The sequence below is a fragment of the Centruroides sculpturatus genome, unplaced genomic scaffold (assembly GCF_000671375.1).
Source record: "Centruroides sculpturatus isolate CEXI.00-Female unplaced genomic scaffold, Cexi_2.0 scaffold1555, whole genome shotgun sequence".
Taxonomy (NCBI): Eukaryota; Metazoa; Arthropoda; class Arachnida; order Scorpiones; family Buthidae; genus Centruroides; species Centruroides sculpturatus.
In genome coordinates, this window is record NW_019385729.1 from 81,201 (window position 1) to 105,646 (window position 24,446).

Genomic DNA, 24,446 nt, shown 5'->3' on the forward strand with positions numbered 1-24,446 from the left:
GTCATAAAAGTGACTTTAAAAGTAGAATAATCGATACAATTTTTTAGTAGTTTTAAAATTTATCTTTAAAACATCGAAGAAATATTTTGAATTTTCGATATTTACGATTTATTTTAAACATACTTCTTATTTTAAAATACGCTTATAAACGACAATATTTTAAAATATATTTATATATATTATTAAGCGCATTTTATAGAAATATAATATATTATTCTAATTAAAAACTAATAATAAAACAGCAAACATTCAAAATATTTATGTTTTATTTTTATAATTTAGATAAAAAAATTTAAGTTCAAAAAATATTAAACAAGTGCGCGATGTTTTCTTATTTAGATTATTAAAACATGTTTATATTATGTTATAAAGTAAAAAAGTATATTAATTTATACATAAGGAACTAACAAATTAATTTTTTTTTTAATTTAATACAAATTTTAATTTTAAAGTAAACTATTTTAGTTTATTAAAAGTATTCAATGTCTTTCATTTTTACATTAAATTCATACTAAATAAATAATTTCTATTTACTCTTGACTTATAAATATGCATGGTTTTAACAGAATAAAGCTACTCATTTTAACATTTTCAACATTTGAAGTTGTCTGCTTTTATGGCATTGTAATTTTATCTTTTACTTCTCATTTAATTCTTTATAGAAACTTATATACAGATATTTAATTCAATATTTTCAAAAATTATCCTTGAATATTTTAAAGAGTATATTTATAATTTTATTAATTATAAAGAAACTTTATAATATTTACGAATAAATATAGTAAATTATAAATATGTATGTACTCTACATGTGTAGATGAAATTCCTTGAATGGAATTAATATATTTTATATCATAAAATTTGAATTTATAATTGGAAAAAAATGACAAAAAAATTCTTGAAAATATAAAATTTTAGTCAGAAAAATTTCGTACGTGAAGAAAAATGTCGAAGATTCTATAAAATAATATCAACAAATTTCTTCCCAGCTTCTTTGACTTTCAAATTCGCTTACAGTCGATAGAAATATTTTGAGCTTAAGGGAAACTGAACGTCATTTACAGTTCTCTAAGTCAAGCTGTTGCATACTTTTCCATCTTTAAATTTTTAGATTCACATTTAAAGAGAAATTCACTCATATCAAACATTTTCATTGATCAAGTCAACTATAAAGTTTTACAGATATTTTTTATATATTGTTATTTTATAAAGATCGTCAGAGATATTTGTTAACTTAAAAATTTCTTATATATGTGTGTGTTTTTCAAGTTTATCTTTTATTATTTTTTAAAATTGTTATTTTTATTTTTCGATGATTTTTCTTCTTGATGACAGCTCGACGATGCAGTTTAGAAATCAATCGCATCATTTCTATATATATATATTAATTAGTGAATTGTGTCCACCTAGAGCTTAACCAACGGTAAGATATAGATGTTTTCTTATTGATTTTATGGTCGAGAGTGATGCTTCAAAGTACATCAACCGTATTCCAGAATAACAATGTCATACCTCTTGTTCTAGTCCATCGTCCATCATCGAAGTCCTAATTGGAGTAAAAAAAGTTTATCGTATCTTATTATTTTTTAATCTAAATATATTCTTTTCTTTATATCAAAATGGAATTTATTTTGGGCTGCAACTTGAAAAAAGATTGTACATCCTATAAATTCTCACTGTTGTCCTTATCTATGTCTGCCCTTTCTTAATCTCGGGAACGGCATTATATAGATGTACTGTACATTGAGATCAGATATGGAAAGCTAACGGGCAGGAAGTCCTGATTAACTATATACCGGAAGTAATGTAGTTTCAATTAAAAACTTTTCCCCAGAACAGTGTTACATAGATGACCGGCATGATTCTAATGTTATCAGGAAAAGTATCATATACAGGGGCAAGACACTACTAATTTGAGATTGAAATCATATATTTTAAATTAATAAATTAAAAAAAAACATTAAAAATACAGTATTGTGATGATGTCACAATAATTTTTGTTCGTTAATGATAATTTAGAACTTTGAAAACCATTTAATAAGCTACAGATTTAAAAACAATTGCCGTTTAAATAAAAAAATATATTGCTATCTATAAATTTCTTTCTGATATGAAACTTTAAAAAAGCAATTTATATATAAAGCTGTTAAATCGTATATAAAATGCAACAGTAAATATTAGAAGTATATTGCATGGTATGTATAGAAAAGATCGGTATCATTTATCTTGATTTTTGCCAAGTCTTTTGATAATATCAGTTTTTTCCGCAACCATAATGGAACGTCTGATGTTGACAAGTTGATGATTCTAAAATATTGTCACCAAAACGTCAACCAACATCCCTATGATTGACTCTTGTTTACCATTTCCTAACGGCTGAAATTCGCGCCTCTAACTTTTCAACTCCAAAATTTTTAGTTTAGTCTAATGGACTTTTAACATATCTAAAACTCCAGAGAGATATATAATAAAACTTAATTCTCGTAAAGCATATTTACGTATTACTGTTTTAGGAATTATAATGTTAAATTATAAAGGTATTCTAACACATTTTGAGCAGTATTTTCTTTATGTTTATGTTTTTTTAATTGTAATTTATGTAAAAATACGAAAAAAGGAAATGAAAATAATAAAGATATTTATCTTATATCTGATATTTAAAAAAATCGTAAAAGAAATTCACAAAAATATAAAAATTGCAATGGAAATGTATCTTTAGATCCCATCTAGTAGATATTTATTGCAGTAAAGATTGTGTAAAGGGGTCAAATTTGAATTATTTTGTTGTTTTTTCTATGGAAGAAAACTGTATTGTTCTTACTGCTAACAAAAATAGAAAAGTTTTTTTTTTCTTATTTTACTTATATTTTCTTTTCTCATTTGAAAACATATTCTATGTTCACTTTTGCTTTCAAGAACTTCTGTCAAACTTGTTTTCAAATTCTTCATGTCTGTCTTTGTCATAATCTTATAATGCTTGTTGCTTCTGTATTTTAAAGTTCCATACTTCAGCGTTGAATTTATATTAATGCAAAATTGTTGTGACACTCGAGTATATATCAAAATCATTTTATATACGTTTGTATAAAAATAATAAATAGCAATCCTTTACCTTTTTAAATAAAATAATATTTTTCAGTATATAATGTAAAATACTTCGCGATATAAAGAAAAATTATTGAATTTAAATGCTTAAATTCCGTGTAATGCATTTAATATTGATGGAAATTTTCGAAATAAATTATTTTATTTATTATTTATAATTGTAGAGTATTTATTTATAATGTAGAGTATAATATCTTTAATTTACTTTCCATAATAATAAATTGTTTTTCATTAAACTTATTTTACATATTTCCTTATCGAGAAGAAAAAAAAATAAAGATATTTATTTATTTTATGACTTAAAAATTAAGTAAATACTAATATTTACTTTCCTGAAGAAAAAAGTTATGATGAAAAAAAAAACATTATAAATTAACTAATGCACTAAAAATTAAGTAAATTATGAACTTAATCATTTTACATTTTTTTAAAATTTATTAAATTATTTTTTCTTAAGAAAAATTTAAATTTACATTTTAAATTTTAATTAATAAATATAATTTATTTACTTTCATTGAACTATACAAAAATTTCTTACTAAACTTCTAGTGCAATCAAGTGAATTCTTACATGAATCGTAGATATTTTTGGCTTCAATCAATTCTGCATACAGTGGTGCATAATGATGTGAAGAAGCACATTTTTCTTTGTAAAATTGATCGAACTTCTCGTTAATCTTCAAATCCTCTTCAATGCTTTTTTCTTAAGAACGGAGTCAGGATAAGAATAATATAATTGATATGGCTATGCATCATTCAAAATTCGAATTCTGAACACGACCGTTTCGATTTTTGTAAGAGAAATATATAGATTTATTGATTAAATTACAAAGGAAAAAAAAATGTTAAAATTATTGATTTTACGTGAGGTTTTTATTTTTTACTTTTAATTTTTTTATCTATTTAAAACATTTATAAATTTGTATAAATGCAAAAAATTTATTTATATTTAGTAAAAAACCGATTAAATTATCTTCATATTCAACTATAATATATGTAAAATGGTATTTATTTTGTTCTTTTTTCAATCATGTGTATCAAAGTAAGGAAACTGAACCAACCCAGGAAAAAAAAGTCGTCTTTCGCGGAACAAATTACTTCACATCAACGTTTCCTTTGGCGAATGCAAGCATTAAGGATATTGGAATAACAAAGGCGGATAATTTGTAGCAACATGCAAGATCTACATACATAATTCGTTTTTCACTTGCCACATCGTAAGCTTTCTTGCTCTTAGTTGCAGCTGTGTCCCTTGTCAATCACCGTTCTTAACGAACAAGTCAAGTTTAAGAAAGATGCTGAACGGATTAGCTTTACATGTTATTACTTTGATCGTTTGTTTTATTAACATTTTTAAAAACAAATATTCTAACCTTGGACATAGAATTTTATTCGTTTTTTTTCTATATAACTTGTAAACAGCGTTTCTATAATACAATTTACAAAATTAATTTTGCTAAGCAAAAATTGCTTAAACACGCAAATTATTCATCTACAAAATCTTTAATTATAATTCGATCATTTTATTATTTTTAAACTCAACTTCGTGACATTGTGTAAATTGTCACGAATTATTTCTTCGGAAATCAATTTATTTTACTCGTAGATCTAAAGCTTGATTAATATTAATAGAAGAAATTTTCGATGAAATTTCTAAAACAATTTAAAATCAAATAAATAATACGATAAATTTTTAAATAATCCATTTTTCATTGTCTTTACTTGAGTTTTATTTAATAGTAGAAAATTGAAATAATTAATTTCCTGAGTAAACTTGAAGCTAAATTCTTATAATTAATATTTTATTAAAAAGTATGATTAATTATTAATATTTCTTCTTATTTTTGTATAGGATATTAAATTGGTGAAATTTTTTCTGAATTTTTTTAAGTTTTGTTTGTAGAAAAGGCAGTATAAATATAAAGCCATCAGCAACTTAGATGACGACAAGTTTTAGTCTTTATCTCGGTAAATTTATGTAAAGTAAAACCCATTCAGTGCACCATTAAATTATTTTCATTAGGCTTTCCCGCAAAAGTTTTATTTTCCTCAGTAAAGTATTAAATGTTTCAGTTGTAAGTGCAATTCGACGTCATCTTTCAACTTTAAACTTTCTTTTACTGTATTATACATTAGATATCCAATTTAAAAAAGTTTTATTCTTTCCTGAGATCTATCTTTACTCAATTAAAAAACAAGAAAGAAAATCTATCGAAACGCAACTTATTAATACATATAAATAAACGATTCGGTAATATTTAAGTAAAATTTAGAATTTTTATAATTTTATTTTATAAAAATTTATAATTTAATAAACTGTAAAATATACAATTTGAAAGCTTTATTTGTTAATAAAAGAGAGGAGTAAAAAATAAAATCGTGCAATATCGTAAGAAAATAATTTGCAATTCTAAAAAGAATTGCAAATTTACAACGGATTTTGAAATTACATTTGAATAATGTATATTTAAATAATCAAATATTAAACAAGAATTGGTTGCAATATCGAAATGTAAGGCGTGAAATATTTGCTTAGTTAAAAACTATGTAATAAATCGATTTTCAGCTTAAGGGTGAATTTTTATATATATCAAAAAGAAGGAGGAGGAGGAAGAGGAGGAGGAGGAGGAGGAAAATAAAGAATCTTATGGGAGATGTAAGAAGTCTTAACGATGTTGATCCTTCGAAAGAAGCTAAATAACGATTTCTGAGTTAAGCGATGATTTTCAGTATAATCTCAACACCGTGCTAGGCTTAAGAAGGATCAGCTAAAGTCTTCGGTTGTAGCATTAATGACCATCTTTACTAGTATCCAGGAAAGATTTATCTTTCCGGTTTTAGTCAATACGAGTTTTCCTTTCACGAATTCTTTCTGATGAAAACTACTGAAGAATCATCCATCATTCACGACTCCAGACTATCGAAATGCTTTAAGGATGCCATGACGCCACTTCTGCCTAACTACTTCTTATTAAGTTGCAATATTAACCATGAAATAGCAGTGTTTTTACTTTTTTTCTAACGGTCTTCTAGAGTTAATTTTTTTCCCTTTTAGTAAAAGAAAAAAAGTAATTCAGCTTACATCTTAAAACATCTCGGATTACTCCTACGTTAATAGTCTAAAATTACTGAAATTTTTACTGTAACGTTATATGTTTATAGTTTTTAATGTAATTTTAAGAGTGTAAAAAAATTTAATTCTAGAAAATTAAACAAATGCATTAGTTGTCTCATTTCATATAGGCTATAACATTTTCTCTATCGGGAAGTTGATGCCTGGAAACAAATGAGAGTAGTTTTATCTTGGATGAAAAAATTAGAAAAAAATGTTGAAGCATTTTCGCGATAAACAGAATTGCAAGAAAACAAATCAATGCTTTCTAATCAGCAGAGCGACAATTTTAATCGTATTTTAAACTGATTCAGAACTACAAGAAAATATATCAATAGTGACATCTAAAATTTTGCTACAATTTTTTTTCTTTTTTAACTTTAAAATTTCTCTTAATATTCACCAGATAAAATCGATCTTTTCTTTTTTTCTCCCTTTTACAGAAAATGATGTATTTATTTTATTAATGAGAGAACTTAACGGTTGGAAAATTTTCCTCAGTTCAAGTGCCTACTTATAATTTTTTTTTTAATTTTATATTTAGCTACAGGCTAAAATTCAGCCGGTGTTCCACTCAAAAATATTGAATAGCACTTAAGTACGGTTGGTATCTGTTATATATCATTCTCAGAATGAGATGTACCAATTATAAATTTTATCAATTAAGAGTTTTCCCAATTATAAATTTAGCAGGTTAGACGATGGAGCAGTATATTTGTTCTTTGAATGTATATAAAGTTATTAATTATATATATAAATAAAAACGAATTCAGTTTATATTTTAAACATTTTAATACGATTTATAGAAATTTTAGTAAAGACAAAATTAATTATTATTTTTTTAAACGTTCATATATTTAAGGAAGAAAAAAATATTCTGTAATACTTTTTCTCCTTTTTTTTTATTTATCAACACTAATTTCAAAGATGAATACCGTCATAACAAAACAATTATAATAATTACATATTTACAAATACACAAAATTTCATACGATATATTTTAAATTGACGATATTTAAGTTTAATTATTATTAATTATATAATAACAATAATAATAATAATTAGATTAANCTTTCTTTTATTTCATTTTATGTGAGTGTCTAAATAAAATGGACCTGAATTATAAATACTGTAGCTAGTATAATTATATCGTAATAAATTTTGAAAATAAGTTTGATTCGAGAATGTCTGAACACGAAATTTATTAATATAGACTTTTTATGTTATCGTTCGACCTATTAATTTGAGAAAAGAATCATAAAGCTGATTAATATTCGATGTTAAAACAGAGCAGTTCAACGATACAGTTTAAGCACAAATACATTATATTGTACTATACAAATAGAACTGAGTTGAATTTCATCGATGCTATTTATCCACATCATATAGCACCTATCTTCTTTGAAGATACTAATTCTAAAAAACATTCCGTGACAACAAAAAAAGATATATTCTTTTTTTATGTTTCTTTCTTTCTTCTCAAAAAATACATTATTGTTTGGATATTTTACTTCACTCTTCCACTGAGTGTTCTTAATCTTGAAGTTTGTGCCGATCTCATATCTTGTTGTTTATTGGCCTTATTATCTTTGGTATATTTATTTCTTCTCCATCGTAATACCATAGTTAGGTAATCTGGCCAATCATCAGGTAAAAGTACAAGAAGAAAACCAACAACGATTAATATTATACCGGCCAATTTCATCCCATAAAACTTGATATTGTATCTATAAACATCGATTACTGAAAAATATATAATAAAAAAATATATTAGCAATTTTTAATATAAATATTATTCACTTTTCAAGAATAGTCGATAAAAAAAAAAAGAAAAATCATTAATTTAAGTGTAATTATGCTGGGTGACCGATAGTCAGTTAACCGAGATACAGCTCGGTTAACAGACTTTTGAGTCACTCCGTATTTAACATATTGATTCGATTTAATACTGTATAAATATTTTATATTTATATACTCTGTTCTTAGTTTTGAATAAATTAAGAAAAATCAGAGTACTCTTAAGCGTATGCCTTCTTTTTTCTGATTTATAATCTGACTCTGTCCTCGACGCTATCTTCGTGTATCGTATTGGTTCTCCACGATAATTGCCAGAATTTGATAAAATGACAAGTCAGATTTATTATCATCATTAATCATTTGCATTTTACAGTAGAAAGTCAGATCTATCAATGTTTTGTCATAAAAAAATAAGTGAATCTAAGTCGGTCTTATATAAGAAGTCCCTTTAACCATTTAAAAAGTACATTGCTGTCTTATTCAAATACTTTAAAACTTTACTCAAATAATTGATTTTTGGGTTACCTTCTATATAAAAATAACATCGAAATATTTTGTATATTTATATTATAATATTTTAGTATATTTGTTACTAAACAATGAATTAAAAGTAGCGAAGAGATGACTTTCAAATTCGCTTACAGTCGATAGAAATATTTTGAGCTTAAGGGAAACTGAACGTCATTTACAGTTCTCTAAGTCAAGCTGTTGCATACTTTTCCATCTTTAAATTTTTAGATTCACATTTAAAGAGAAATTCACTCATATCAAACATTTTCATTNCTATATAAAAATAACATCGAAATATTTTGTATATTTATATTATAATATTTTAGTATATTTGTTACTAAACAATGAATTAAAAGTAGCGAAGAGATAAAAGATAAAGATATTTTCTCATTGTTTATCTTTTTCAGTCTTTACAAGAGAAGAATTGGATTTGAAATAAAAATCAGGTATTGAAAAGACTTACACAAGTTAATGAAATAGAACATTCCTTCTTTTATATCCAATGAAGACATAAATAATGATAGCAATAAAGAACAAAATTGCCGCATTCAATTCTCATAGGGATATAACAATGAAGAAGGGGAAAGCATTTATCAATCTTGTATCTTAGATTATTAATTAACTCACAAGATTAAATGAAGTAAAGAATTAACAATAATAGCTGTAATATACTGTAGCAGATTTTAATACATAAAGATTTTTGAATGAAAATAAAATTCAGACTTTTAGCAGTGTGTATTTTCTTGATTTATGGCGTAATTTGTGTCTGGAAGCTAAAGAAAGGATAATAGGAAATTCGAGACACAGAAATATACAGATGATTCCTTTAAGAATATCTATTTAACATGATAATATTCTTCAAAGTATTTGATATAGTTAGATGAGATAATTTCCAGCGTACAAATTAAAAGTTTTATAAATTTTGATCATGCAAGATAATGATATATAATATTAAAAGAATCATAGTCGAAGAAGAAATAACAAAAAAAAAAAGAGAGAAAGAAAGAAACTGAAACAAAATTTGTATTAAAAGTAGAAAGTTTTAAAAATCACTGAAGCAACTGGCTTTGTACTGAAGTTAAAAAAAATAGAAGTTACTATTCAAACGAGCTATAAACATTCAATTATAATTTTTTTTTAATCTATTGAATTTTTGAATTTCTTAAATTCGTGTAAATGCTCATCCTATGCTATATTATGACGAACATATAATATGAATTTAGGAAATTCAACTACTGTACGTGAATATAGTTTCTCTACAAAAGTATCTTATCCCAATACATCTCTAGCATAAGGAAATCTTTATCAGAACTTTTACGCAATTGCGAATTTAGAAAGCGAGCAACGAGAAAACTGCACATAAATTTATAGGCCTATATCTTACGAAAATAGTGCTGTCTTTATCAGAAAGTTCACAGAAACATAACGAATGTATTGCTACTGTAGTATATCGTGACTATCAAGTCATTAATGTGAAAAATTATTTACGTATAATAATAATTATTAAAATTTTCACGGAATTTTTATTATGCAAATACTATTGTGATGTGTGCAATGAATGTAAAATATACTGTCTATGCAATATGCTTTAGTGTGTCAATTAGTATTGATTAATTAATTATGAGATGACTTCTGCTGTTAACAAACTTAGCATTCTATTGAAATTCTTTTTTGTGAAATGTTTGCATCAACTGTCGAGTTCTTAACTCTTCTAGTGTTTTGCTAAATGGGATACAATTTCTCAGAGGCTCTTGAAATTAATTTTTCTTTCCGCTTGATTTTCTCTTCTCTTCTTAAACAATAATCATTTCTGAAGCTTTCTTTTATTTCATTTTATGTGAGTGTCTAAATAAAATGGACCTGAATTATAAATACTGTAGCTAGTATAATTATATCGTAATAAATTTTGAAAATTTTAATAAAGATATTTGTGATTTTACTCTAAATAAATCAGGAAGTTTTAAGAAACCTTTTCATGTATTTCAAGCTACAGATATGCCAGTATAGTAATGTATTTATACATACACATAAATGTAACAGATGAGTTTTTGAATCTTGGATATCATAAAAAATTTAGAAGAAACACATGTCGTATATTTGAGAAATAAATGACCAAAACAAACCCTCTTTTCTGATAAATAAAGATCCAAAATCATTTTAGTGAATCAAGTTATATAAATAAACTCTCGCTATGAGCTACACAAATTTACACGCATATATACGTATATAAATTATGTAAATAACTTGAATAATTTCCTCCAATTTTGCATTTATATTTCATAAATAAAAGCGATTTGAGAAATATAAAATAAAACTAGAATATAGTAAATATCTTTATTGAATTTTGCTATTTTTATATTAAAATGTATATATATATATTAAGTATAGTTCTATCGATCGCTTAAATATGTGAAGCACATCAAAGTTGGCGTTAATGTAAAAATGAATTTAACAGATTAGAATAATTTTAGTCAGAGTAAATTAAAAAGAAAAACGTAAACAAAAAAACAAAAAAAAAACCTGAAATTTTAGAAAGCATTTGCACTGCTTAAATTCACAGTGGATACCATGCGATATCCCTCCAGAGAAGCTCAAGAATCAATTTTGAAAATACATACGCTTATTCTGCAATACCGAATAGATATAAAACTTAATTAAATACTTTACTAATAAAAAATAAGTTCATACATGATTATCAAAAAAGTAATTTTATATTAAAGTAGGCCTTTGGATGTTAAAATGGTTTTCCTCTGCTTTTCAATGAGGATTAATCTTTCTGTATGCGTTGTACCACCCTTTCTGTCACACCCAGTAATATATAAACTTCATTTATGTAAGGTGACTATCAATTTAATTAAAATAAATTAAAACATTACTTATTAGTTTTAAAATTAAATTATGATAATTTGCTTAATCTTGATGTAGAATAACTTTGAAAATTAATCGTTCCGGAACCATCATAAAAGCTTTCTAAAATACTTTCTGACGAAAATTACCAAAACTTGTCATGTTGTGAAAAATTAAATTATTTATAATAATGAAAGATCGCAAGAAACGTCAACATTATTAAATTTTAATTGCGTAAAATATATTTTTTTTAAAAGAGGAAAAGTAAGAAAATGTTCTATTTTAAGAGAAAATATATATATATTAAATTTCCATTATTATTAAAAAATATTTATATTTTCGGATCTAATGAAAAAACTATAGCAATTATTATATTGACAGTAGTTAGAAAATTAAACAATAAGTAAATGGTATCAAATATTTGCACTTATGGTAAAGTTATGTGATTTTCAGAGAAAAATCAACAAAGAATCTTTAGATATCAAATAGACTTCTGGCAATAAAACAGTGCAGACTTGAAAGGAAAGTTATATTTGTAGACTGGAGGGAGGAAAGAAATGGTGTTACATTACTCTCATGAAAGGTAATATTGAGGAATCTTACAAAAGAATATAGAGAAAAATCATTTCAGGAAAGTATTCTAAATTTATTTATTAGTTTCCCGGTTGAAATAACTTTGGCAAACATATTTTGACTTGCATATTCTGCTTATCCATAAAAATGCATATCCCAAGGACTAGAATTATTTTGAAGAAAATTCAATACTTTTTATAAAATTTTTATGCATGTTTTTTTCTGTACAGAAAACTTTGTTTCTATATTTTAATTCTTTCTCTGTCATATGGATGTATATAAGCATTCAGTCAGTATTTGAATGACGTTTCTGAAGATGAAAGTAGAAAACCTAGTTATGTTTAACTGAAAAATTGCGTTATGATGTTGGGATAAAATGTTAAACGAATTACTGATTCCAGATGAATTTCCCAAGAGAATTTAACTCCATCCTTCTATTTGTAAAAAAATGTAATGTTTTGTTAAGATTGTGGTTTTATTTTTATCTAGGAAAAAGAATAAACAAACAAACAAACTAGACAGAAATAATAATATTAAAAAATAATTATAGAAAAATTTAAATACATAAAATAAATTTTCTGAATGGTCAGCTTCTTAAATTTTATTTTTATTTTATTGTTAAGAACTGGAAATCATTATAAGCGCCAATAACTTATTCTGGAAGTAGTGAAGTAAAACTAATGCAAGCCATAATTATGGTTGTCACCAATTGTTGAGATAATTGAAGAAAATTGCTAGTTTAAAATACGCAGGTATTCTTTTCTGTCAGAAATTGGTCACGAAGATCATCTCCTTGATGAATATCATTTTTAAATAAGTTTCAAACTTTAAAGTTATTAATATATTCTATCGTGTTAGAATATTTATATTTGTACTTTAATTATCATTCGATATTAACAGGACTACAATTATATATTATTATTAATTATTATTAATATGAATTTTTCCTTTTCTTATAGTCTTAATATCAAAAGTTCGCTTAAAAATCCCTTTATTATAATCAAAATTCATAAAAATTTAGGATTANAGTAAATTACATATTATTAAATCAACTAACAGAATATCCATAATAAATAGTTGTTTTACAATAGTTTACATATTAGTTTTATTTTGACTTATTTTACAATAGAGAGACCATTTAATATTCGTATTTCTACAATTATGCAATGATGTTCATATTGGACTTTTAAATATAATATTAATTAAAAAATCATATGCGGACTATACATATTCATCTAATTAATGTTATTATTTTATTAAATATATTATTATTATTATCATAAATTAGCTTATAAATGATACAACAATACTATATTATACAATATAAAAGATGGAGACTTCAATACTATATTTTCTAACTGAATTAAAAAGTATAAAAGTATAAAGCCTTGATGAAATCTTCCAAGTGAATTGATAAAAAAGAAATCATGTAAAATAAGCTGTGAATTCATAAATAAATCAGTTTTCTAAGTTGATGAACTGAATTTATGATGTTAAATTTTCTTTTGAATTCTTATTATTCATCATTATATAGCAGGTACTGTACTGTACATCACGCTGTTCTGAGGATAATCATTTTTTTTTTCTTTTACTCCCACTCTTGATAAGATGAAACGTAGATAAATAAACAGAATTAAACTAATATAAAAAGTAAAAGTCGAATTTTTTTTATATATATATTTCTATAAAAATAAGAAATAACACGTAATAGAAAATAAATAAAATTCGTTTTTTTTTCTATAAATATAGTAAATTAGATATTGAATATGAATGAATAGAGACTATTTTTTTCTGTTATCTTACATTACTGCAGAGGTTTTGTTTGAAGGATTTGAATTCAATTTACAGTTTATATCCTACGAACTTCAAATTCATTTAGTTTTGCATATAAAGTACTGTTCAGATAAAGTAGAGTGATTTTTAATTTTATTTCCAAAAAGTTTTCTTCTCGAATAATAAAAATATAAAAAAGAAAATATTTTGAATATATTAATTAAAAAAAATAAAGGTCCGTCTTCTTATTTAATTTATTTTATTCAAAAATATTTTATTGTATTATCGATCAACTTATGTAGATGCTTTATTTAAGATACTTTATGTAGAATTATATTTTAAAAAATGAAAAACTAATCGATATTATTATAAAAAAAAATAAATAATTCTTTTATTTTGTAATGTTTTAATTAAACACACATTTCATTAATTTGTAATTAATATAAGTGTTTAGTTAATTTATATATTTATATTTGAAATGGCATTTTTTACAGTGCTGAATGTATAGTTTCAGTTATATCTTTTCAAAAATAGATTTTAAATTTAAAAAAAATCGTTTTCAATTAATTCAATAAGAATTTTACTAATATTCATAATAAAATAAATGCTACAGAATATATTCAAACTTAAGGCAAATATAGCTATTCAGCTAATTACACAATTTTCGAATTAGAAGCGATTTTCAATTAAAGCATGGAATTTAAAAATAAACTTCAATTAAACTTCTATTAATGATTTGACAAAGTTTTGCTACCAAATGGCGGCTATTTTTAATAATGAGAGTAATATTTTTGTAAGGTTTCTACATTTGGAATGAAACCTAATTATAGTAGAAGACATCAAAATACTTGATTAATCTGATTCTCTTCTCTGACTCTATTAACCTTAACTATGGCGTGACAAGAGACAGCTGCAAATATTCACAGAAGGAAAGTTAGCTGCTTTACTACTTTAAGCTTAATACAATAGATTGTCACGTTTGCTAAACCACGCTCGAACAATTGCTTGTACACTTTACCTTAATCCTGTAAACCTCTTATATATGGCTTTTGTAAGTTTCTTTTACGCTTTTACACAATTATAGAATAATATTTTAATGCGCTTATAACAAATAAACGCTTAGAAATTCATATGAAATATACCGTGTAATCTGTTTCCGGTAATCTGTTACGTAACAATTATTATTTGCTAACAAACTACTGAAATCGAGTACAATACAATAAGAAATCTACGTAATAATACATTACAATAAATTATAAATCTACGTAACAATGCATTTTATAAATACAGTATAATCTAAATAATTATATATTTTCATGTAATTAATTTATTGTCTTAACAATTTCAATCAGTCATTTACTGCTCAGTTAGGGAAACTGAATATTTTAATCCCTAATTTAAGAACTAATTCGTGATGTATATTTTACACAATATTATTTAACTGTGATAATAAAAATATATTTAAATTAAAAATAATATTTTTTTTAAGATAAAATATTCTTAATATTACTAAAATAGGAAGTTTTCATATGGTAATATATTTCCTAGGAACCGTAATTGAAATTACGAATGTCGCGCCATCTGTTGTCCTTTATCATAATTAATTAGAAACGATTCGAATAAATGACGTATTTTATAAATTATTATTATACTAACGAAAATAAATTACTTTCTACGTGAAGAAAACAATCATAGAAATGGGAAGGAAATTACTTTTTGGAACAGGAAATTAAATCCGTAATAGCAAATCATATTTGATGATAAAGAAAATTGAAAGATTTTGGTAGTTTTATCGTCTTCATTAAGTTTTTCGGAAATAAACAAAGTAAACTCATATTTTCCTTACAGTTTAAGTATTTTTGTGTAACTAAAAAAATTCTAATCGACATAATAAATTCAAATTATGTTAGGTAATAAATGATGATTCTACTTGAAAATTTAGTAAACCACTGGAAAGAAGAACATTGAGAATTTTACATGTCCGAAGGACGTCTTTCCTTTCAAACTTTACGTTCGACTGATTGGAGTTTATTGTGTCAGCTACCTAAAGACTAACAATAGATTCTGCTTAGTCGGTTGTTCTGTCATATACAGCAAATTCCACTATACCCCAGATGTTCTTCCAGTTGCTCACTAAACCATATTTTCAGCTTACCCCGGATGGTCAGAAGATATCTATCTATAATGGAAGGTAATGTTGTTATCTTTTGTGTAATTCTATAGGGATTACATTAAGAGAGATAGACTACACTCATTCTATGATTCAATTTATTACTTTAATATTTTTTTTTGTAATTTAATATTTTTCCTTAAAAAATATGGCATTTTAATACTTGAAACCAAAGAAACAAGAATCTTCCGAAATTTCATAATTATTTTAAATTAATATCAAGGTAATAAAATCTTTTGAAAATTTCATATAAATATATTATCGAAATTGTATGGAGACAAAATATTTACTGTGGTGCCATCTGTTGACGAATAGAATAACTACTACCATTAATTGATTTCTTTTTATTTTTGATATATACACCTATAGGTAATAAGTTATAAGATCTACACAGGAAAATCAATCAAATAATACTTTGTAATATAGAATATGTATTCAAAACATTGTATAATGTAAAGTTTCTAATTTTAATTTATATGTGTATAAGCATATAGTAGAATAAACATGTAAATTAGTACTTTACTACTTTCAAAAAATAAATTTCTATTTTCTTGCCTAGAAGGTAGTTTTTTAATTCTAAGTTTCTTTCATGTTCTTTAAAATAACACAATTTGAACAGGAAATAAAGAAAATATCCCAGAGACATATTGATATATATACTTTATATTAAAGAATAATAATAAAGTTGCTGCGGGCGTCAACAACACTTCTGAATTCTATAATATTTATTCTAGTGATTCGCTCAAAAACTATTAAATATATTTATATTTTTAATGAAATTACTCTAGTGTCTGCATGAAAATTTATATCACAATTGCACAAATTACAATAACGCAAATTTTTATGCAGACATAAAGTAATAATATTAAAGCAATTTATAGGAATATTATTTGTTTTTAATTAATTTATATGATAATAAACCACCGAATATTCGAAAAATATAGAAGGTAAAGATGTAAGCAATAAGAAATCATTATTTTAATTACAGGAAAAAATTACAAACTTGTAAATAAATTGAAAAATCCACATATATTTGACCGTTAAAAGGTTATCTTGTATACTGTCGATTATACTGTTCGTTTACGTGTATATTTATGTACAATATTTGTATAAATTTTTTTAAATATTGATTTTACAGTTCCTCTTCGTAACCTTTCAGCCTACAAGAATTTTCTTAATAATTTGAATAAATTTCTATTATAGGCGTACAAGAGGTTGATTTTCTGCAATTTTAAAAGTTTTCCAGTTTTTTAAAGCCATCTTTACTTCATTTTATGTGAAATCTAGTAAACAAACAACTGGAGTAGGTAAAGAAATGAAAATTAATTCTTTAAACATTGTCCATATGCGTAATTATGTTTAAATTAAAATATTTCGAAACGTGATTCTAATGAAAGAGAATAAATAATCCTTTATTTCATAAATATTTGTAAATTTGAATTTTAAATTTAATAAAATTATAAATTGCGTGATGTTTAATATACTTAAGAGCTCTTTATATATGTAAAACTCCATTTTTCATAGAGCTAAATTAACTGAAGACATAAATATATTATGTAATAAGCTATTAATAGCTGTATAAACAATATTATCTGTGTAAACTATTAAAATTTATGCTTATAATATTGATTTGCCAACATTAAAAGTCAAACAACTCTCGTAGAACTGCAATTATTTCCACTATAACAAATTTAAAATGATTAAAATAACTCTTTTCATTAAAAATTATTAGTATTTTTCTTGTTTCTGATAATCCGTAGAATAATATAAATCATAAAGAATTTTTGTATTGTAATGGAGTACATTTTTCTAAGATCCCTTCGTATGATACGGACCATTACATTGATGAGAGTCCATTTGTGCTTTCTTAGTCATTGCTTACAGTAGTTTTACAGTTCATTTGACGTAAAAATTAATTGTATGTATAATTTACAGCAGCTTAAAAATCAATTTTTTAAATCTTAATGTGTATTTTTATGTAATTTCTACTATTACATACTTTTAAAGATTAATTCAGTTAATTAATAAAAATTACATTTATATCATTAAATTTTAATAAAGAATTCATTTTTTACCTGCAGATGCCGGCACAGCAAACAAGAAACCCAAAATTAGAAACACTTCGTAGGTCCAAACAACTCCCAGATTTCCTAATATATTTGCCACTGAAAATATGTATATTAAATTAGCAAAAATAAATAATATATTATCTCATTAAATAATTAAAATTGTTACTTAATTATTACGTTAGGAATAAAAAAATTAATCATATTTTAATTACACAAAAAATGAAGTTTTCTTTAATAATTAAGTTTATAATTAAGCGAAAAAATATGCTTACGTAATGATAAAAGGGCAGCACCTCCCAATGGATACCAAGGTAATTTTGACCAAATAATAACTTCCGCTCCAGTAAAATACAGTGTTAAAACTAGTGGCCACAACATTAGGGCATCTAAGAATCCTACAATTGTAAAGAAGAGAGATAACTGGCCAAAGCTCACTTCTCCAATCAACTTTTTGAAAAGAACCTGTACAAAAATAATTAAATTAAACTTTTCAATTATCCTCTAGTAAAGCGTTCATAATTATATATGATAGCACGCTTTTATAAGTCAATGAAAGTTGTTTATGGCTGGACACTCACTATATAAAACCTTAGTACATATAAACTAGTTACTACCAGAATGGAGGAGAACATTCATTATTTTCTTGCCATTAAAACTAGCATAAAAGGAGGAACTGTACACATGAAGATCGTTAATTCTTTTACGTACAAAGAATGGGGTATATAACTTTGTTCGATTGTATAGCTTATAGTTTTTAACTATAAAACATTTAAGCTAGAGATCTATAAACGTTTTTACATTATACGTTAATAAATTATAATATTTTAATTAATTAGTATATATTTTATATTAATTTTATTACATGTTTATTTCTTATTTTAAAAAAATCCAACAAAGAATTGCGTAACTTTCCAGGCTAAACATTAAAATTACGTGTGTTGTCATCTCTTATGAAATTTTAAATTTTTTTTATATTATCAATTATTATAAAATAGCAAAAAGCTTAGTTTTGAGGAGAGAGATGAGTTTTATTTTTTAAAAGAAAACTTGTAAATGCTGATAACGAGTAAAATCGTCATTAAGTCCGATCCCACTCGAGATATGACACATGACCCTCCTCTATCTCCCCGACCTCTCGACCTTTAACCACCAAAATTTAACAGCATCAACCACCCTAATATACATATATTCCTGCAAAATTTCAGAAATTTTCGACAAAAGACACAGAAGTTATTAAGCATCAAAGTGTGTGTGTTTATGGGTGCCCTCTAATACCCATACATACAAGGTTTCTCCAATTGTTCGCATTTCTCGACGTTCTCCAAAAATGTAAAAATCTTGAAGGGGAATCATTTTTTGACCGATCGCCATATTTTTCCTCCTTTATATATAACAGCAGTAAACGCAATTAACATTTTAAATATATTTCCCACATTATAAACTTAAACTAGCTTAAAATTTAGAATATAGTTTTATATTTAATTCATAAATGTAGCTTAAATTATATTTACAAGTTTAAATTACACAACTTCAAGATAAACGAAGAAATACATGAATATAGAAGTAATGCAAAAGTATCTTTTCGTTTTCCTACATCAGTGCTAAATAAATAAAAGGATAGTGTTGCAGAACATGGTAACATTACCCACCATTTTGCTTATCACTCTTCCTAAAAAAACCGAGAAGTTGATTTGCTAAAACACTTCAGATAATCAGACAGTATGCATTATCAATAAGTAGAAGACTTATCTAAGTTAGAAAATCTCGTGACTGAATATTTGAATGCTTCTATAATGATCAGTAATGGAACTTTAGTGTTTTCAAAAGAAATATGAGAAAATAAAGTAAAAACTTTTGAAGTGAATCAAATTCCATACGAAAAAAAATGGTATTTCCAGTAAAAAAACATGTAGAATGTTGGGTATGTAAATGATAAAATGGAAAAAGTAATTGCTAAAGGATGCGTGATAATCGGATACTTTAATAGTTTAATCCTCTAGAATATCAGAAAATATTGTGTAAAATTTTTAAACATTTTTAGCAACAATTTATCAAATAAAAATGCAATATTTTGTAATTTTAAATGAAAATTTTCAAGATAAATATGCAAGAAATTTTACAAGTTTTAACTAATTCATTTAAGATTATGGCAGAAAAAAGTCTGTAAACAATTTTTAAGTTGGTAAAAAAAATTTCATTAAATTGATTTTTTGATGGACTACATTTATATATAATATATAAATAATTTTTTGTTATTGTAAAATATTAAACATTTGAATATATTTCTTAACAGTATCCTATGGAAAGAGCCTATATAAATTGCATTATTATGATTTTTATTGAGCATTGAACAGATATTTATAACATTATTAAATAGTCTAGCCTGAATTTTTACAAGTAAATTTGATTACACTATATAAAAATTACCTGTCACTGTCATACTTGTAAGCACAAAATTTTATTATTCACACAATATCTAATATGACTGCCAGAAGTGATGTGGATGATATTCTAATGTAATTTAATTCTTTACATTTTCAGTCATGCATAAAGTGAAGTTGTGCATCAAAATTTACAACAGAATTGTTTGTGTTTTACAAATGAGGCATAACGGCGCATAATACCATTTTACATTTAACAAAATGATGCATTTCTTATCATAATTAATAATAGTTTAATTCATTTATTTGATGGTTTAATGCTTGATTCTTCATTCACAAGATAAAATCGTGTATCAAATAAACTGTAAACTTACCGAAAATTAATGTTGTAACAATTACATTTAAAAATAACGAACCGAAAATAAATTATGACAAATATTACAAAAATTTTACTAAAAATTATCAAAATAAGCCGAGTATATTTGTCCTGACTGAAATTTCATCAATATTGATCTATATATAGCCTATATATATATAAATTTTGGTAAGAAAAATGGATTTCTTACTTACACATAGTAATGCTGTAAATTAAATAAGTAACAGAAAAGTTTTTTCATTATATTATACTAAAAGAATACATCAAATATTTTTATTCCATTAACTAAAGAGTGAATATAACTTTAAATTTAAATGGAAAAATATATTTTTGCCAGCATAATCGAAAAGACCAATGGAATATTCCATTAAAAACCAATTTATCTTTTATATATTCGATATTATATTTTGATTTAATCATTTTTTAATACCAAAGTTATAGCTTAGATCTCGTGTATGGGCTTGTTTACGGGTATAAAGAATCAGAGCAGATATACTTAGTTTGGTGTTACTGTTTTAACGTCATATTTTCGTAAATTTCATATATTTTTTAAGGAAACATTTCAAGACTCTTACTTCCATCTTTACAAAGTAAATATTACATGTCGAGAGTAATGAAAACAAATATTTTCATTAATTTTCAGAGAATGTTACTCGACACAAGCACGTTGCATCTTCGAGTAAATATAAATATCCATTAAATTTTCAATTTATGTTGATTTTAAAGTCTAATTTCCAATTCTATAGAATGATCAGTGAATTAATTCTTTACAAAAAAAGTTCAATTTAACAAATATTATTTTTTTCTTGATAAAATTTGTATGTTGTGCTAGTATAAATGAAATAGATTATCAACTCTTCGTTCTAATAAAATAAATAAAAGAGGAAATAATTTAAAATCGAGAAGAAAATTTAAAAATTTAACTATCGGTAAATATTTATGCCAAAATTTAAAAATTAGAACAGTTTATATCAGTATTCTCAATGGGAAAACCCTGATGTAAACTAAGGGGATAAGCAAATTAGTTTCATATTGTACATTCATATATAATATTTTAATATTACATCTTTTACGCGAAATGTAAGTTATTTAATAAAGATATCGCTGTAAAGACAAAATTCTTTTTGATATATTTTGTATACAATTTTCATATCTACATGGTTCGAATGCTACAACATCTTTAGATGAATTTCACTTAAAATCTTTGCCGCATCATCTCTGGCAAATATATCGAATTTAATAATAAAAACTCAATAAAACAATTAATTTATAACAAGAATTACTCATATATTTAATACATTCATTTTATTTTTTTGTAGATTTTTCTGTAAAGTAGAAAATCTTGTAGTTTTGTTAGAACAAGTTGATGTTATCTAGAAAATATGTAAAATTTGAAAACCGTTTTTAAATGCTGTTATAATTCTTTTTTGAGAGTCGTTTAGTTATTCTCAGACATTGCGTGATGGGTGAATAATCTGATGAATAAAAGTTTATTCTTCCCCACTGTAGATATCAATGACCTGAGGCATTTAGTATGAACTCATAAGTTCAAGTGTAAATTACAGATATTATAATTAAATTTATTAATTTTAAAAGTAAATTTTATTTAATTTACTTTTAACGAATTAGAATTATATCTAAAATTTATTTACTTTTTTAAATATAATTTTCAGTCAGGTTTTTTGAATTAATCTACCGGAAAAATATTTAACTTTACTAATTGTAAAAAAATTAGTGTTAATACATTAAATTTTATTACGTTAATGAATGTTTTCCTCCAAAAATTTGCTTGAAAAGATGCACGAAAACTTTTAAAAAAAAACATTTAAAGTAGCCTAACATTTCCCAAAAGAATTTTTATTTATAAAAATTACAATATAAAAAAAATATCTTATTTTAATTTTAATGAAAATAAATTGTATTTTTAAAAGCTTTAACGTAAGCGATATCCATTACAACGCGCCATCAATATTATTTAAAACAAAGAAGACGGTTCGCATTAGACGAAAACGTTGGTGGACTTTTTACATTCCACTAAATTTGTTAAAATATAAAGATAAATGAGTGGAAGAAAATATTTTCGGTTGAGAATCGATAACCTTTCCCGAAAAAATATTACGTAGCTTTTTCTGTTAAATTAAACGTGAATGATTGTGTCCATGTTTTCAATCCTTCCTCTTCTTTAATCTTATCATTTTCCTGTTCATCCGATTTTTTTTTTCAATTCGATTTCACTTCCAGCAAACTTTATCTATAAATTCTTATTATTAAATCCGTTCTGTTTCATTTATCCATTTCCCTGTTAATTTATCTCGCTTCCTAATAGCGCACTTCATTATTAAAGTTGATTATAAATCGATTTATTGATTACGAAAACATTCAGAAAATGTATCTTTGAAAATGTTATCATCTTTTAAAGATTTTATCATTTAATTATATCGTTAATGATTATATTAATGCTTAAGAAAACTGTGATTTTGTATTCTTCTCTCCGGTTTGACGTCATTTCATTACGTATTCACTGCTGTGGTCGTCCGAAAAGGAGGGAAAATGTGAAATTTACCCCTTGGATCGAGTAAAAAGGTCCATAAATTATAATCGTAAAAGTGATTAAGATATGTAACCTTACACTCTCCATCATGTCTGCCTTTGTAATGATGCAATAATATATTCTATAATATATAACCTTACACAATAAACACTAACAGTATCAGAAAACTGGAACTGTACATGTAAATAACCTTACATCCTTGACTATGGGATGCTTTGATGCAATACTATATTCTATAATCTAAGTGTGAAAAAACCTATAAAAAATTAAACAACTAAATAAAAATTTTTTTATATATAATTGGCATCCAACCTTTGCCCCTGAAAAGTTTCTGTGGACATCCATGATCAACCCTGTACATACATTTCACTTGTATTAATATTTCCAAGTTTATACTTGTTTTTGTATTTATTTCACAATTTATTGGTTTTACAGATATTTATTCTAATACTTTTAACTAAATGAAATTAAGCAAAAAATAATGACCGCTATTAAAAATATTTTATAAGAAAAAAGTAAACAAAATAATGTGTAAACAAGTGTTCTAATAGGAAAATTAAATTGTAAATATAAAAGACTAAATTAAATACAAATTTTCATATGTTTTAATTCAAAAGTTCAAAATAATAATAGTTTTTAGAAGAAACTTTCAATTAAACTGCACTAATCAGAGAGAATGTACTGACCAGAGACTCACTTTAATACAGGTATACCTCGCCTTACGTTGGTAATTGGTTCCAGGAGAGGTGACGTAAGTCGAATTTCCTTGTCTCCGAATCTACTTGTCACTGGGCTAAATGATAAATTACCATTCCCGGTTCTGCATTTTATTTATTAACACATTTTTAATAATACAGTATATGATTAATAAGAATCCATTTTAAGCTTTCAAACAAAAAAATTTTAGTTTTTATTATAGTACAGGAAAAAAGTAATCTAAATTTACAAGTACATGTACTGTAAATACAGTACATACTTGTAAATGTATATATTTTAATATGATTTTATGTGCTTTAAACGTTTATCTAGTGATATTACGACTTCAATATTTGTGGCGGACGGACGTAAAGTCGAATAAAATGACTTAAACTTGATTTTTATTTTTCCGTATACTTTTTTGACAAACGACGTATAATCGGGAACGACGTAACTCGAAACGACGTAAGTCGAGGTATACCTGTAT

General features: G+C 24.7%; 1 protein-coding gene across 1 annotated transcript in view; it reads right to left on the reverse strand.

Moving 5' to 3' along the window:
* Window positions 1-7,389: 7,389 nt before the first annotated feature.
* Window positions 7,390-24,446, reverse strand: part of LOC111641596 (putative thiamine transporter SLC35F3) — a 54,461-nt gene continuing 37,404 nt past the window's right edge. The window contains exons 4-6 of the mRNA XM_023387781.1: window positions 18,228-18,456; window positions 17,962-18,051; window positions 7,390-7,959 (exon numbers count right to left, since the gene is read on the reverse strand). Of these exons, the coding sequence (XP_023243549.1) occupies window positions 7,724-7,959; window positions 17,962-18,051; window positions 18,228-18,456 (555 nt within the window). The 3' untranslated portion in view covers window positions 7,390-7,723. The remainder of the gene's footprint in view (window positions 7,960-17,961; window positions 18,052-18,227; window positions 18,457-24,446) is intronic.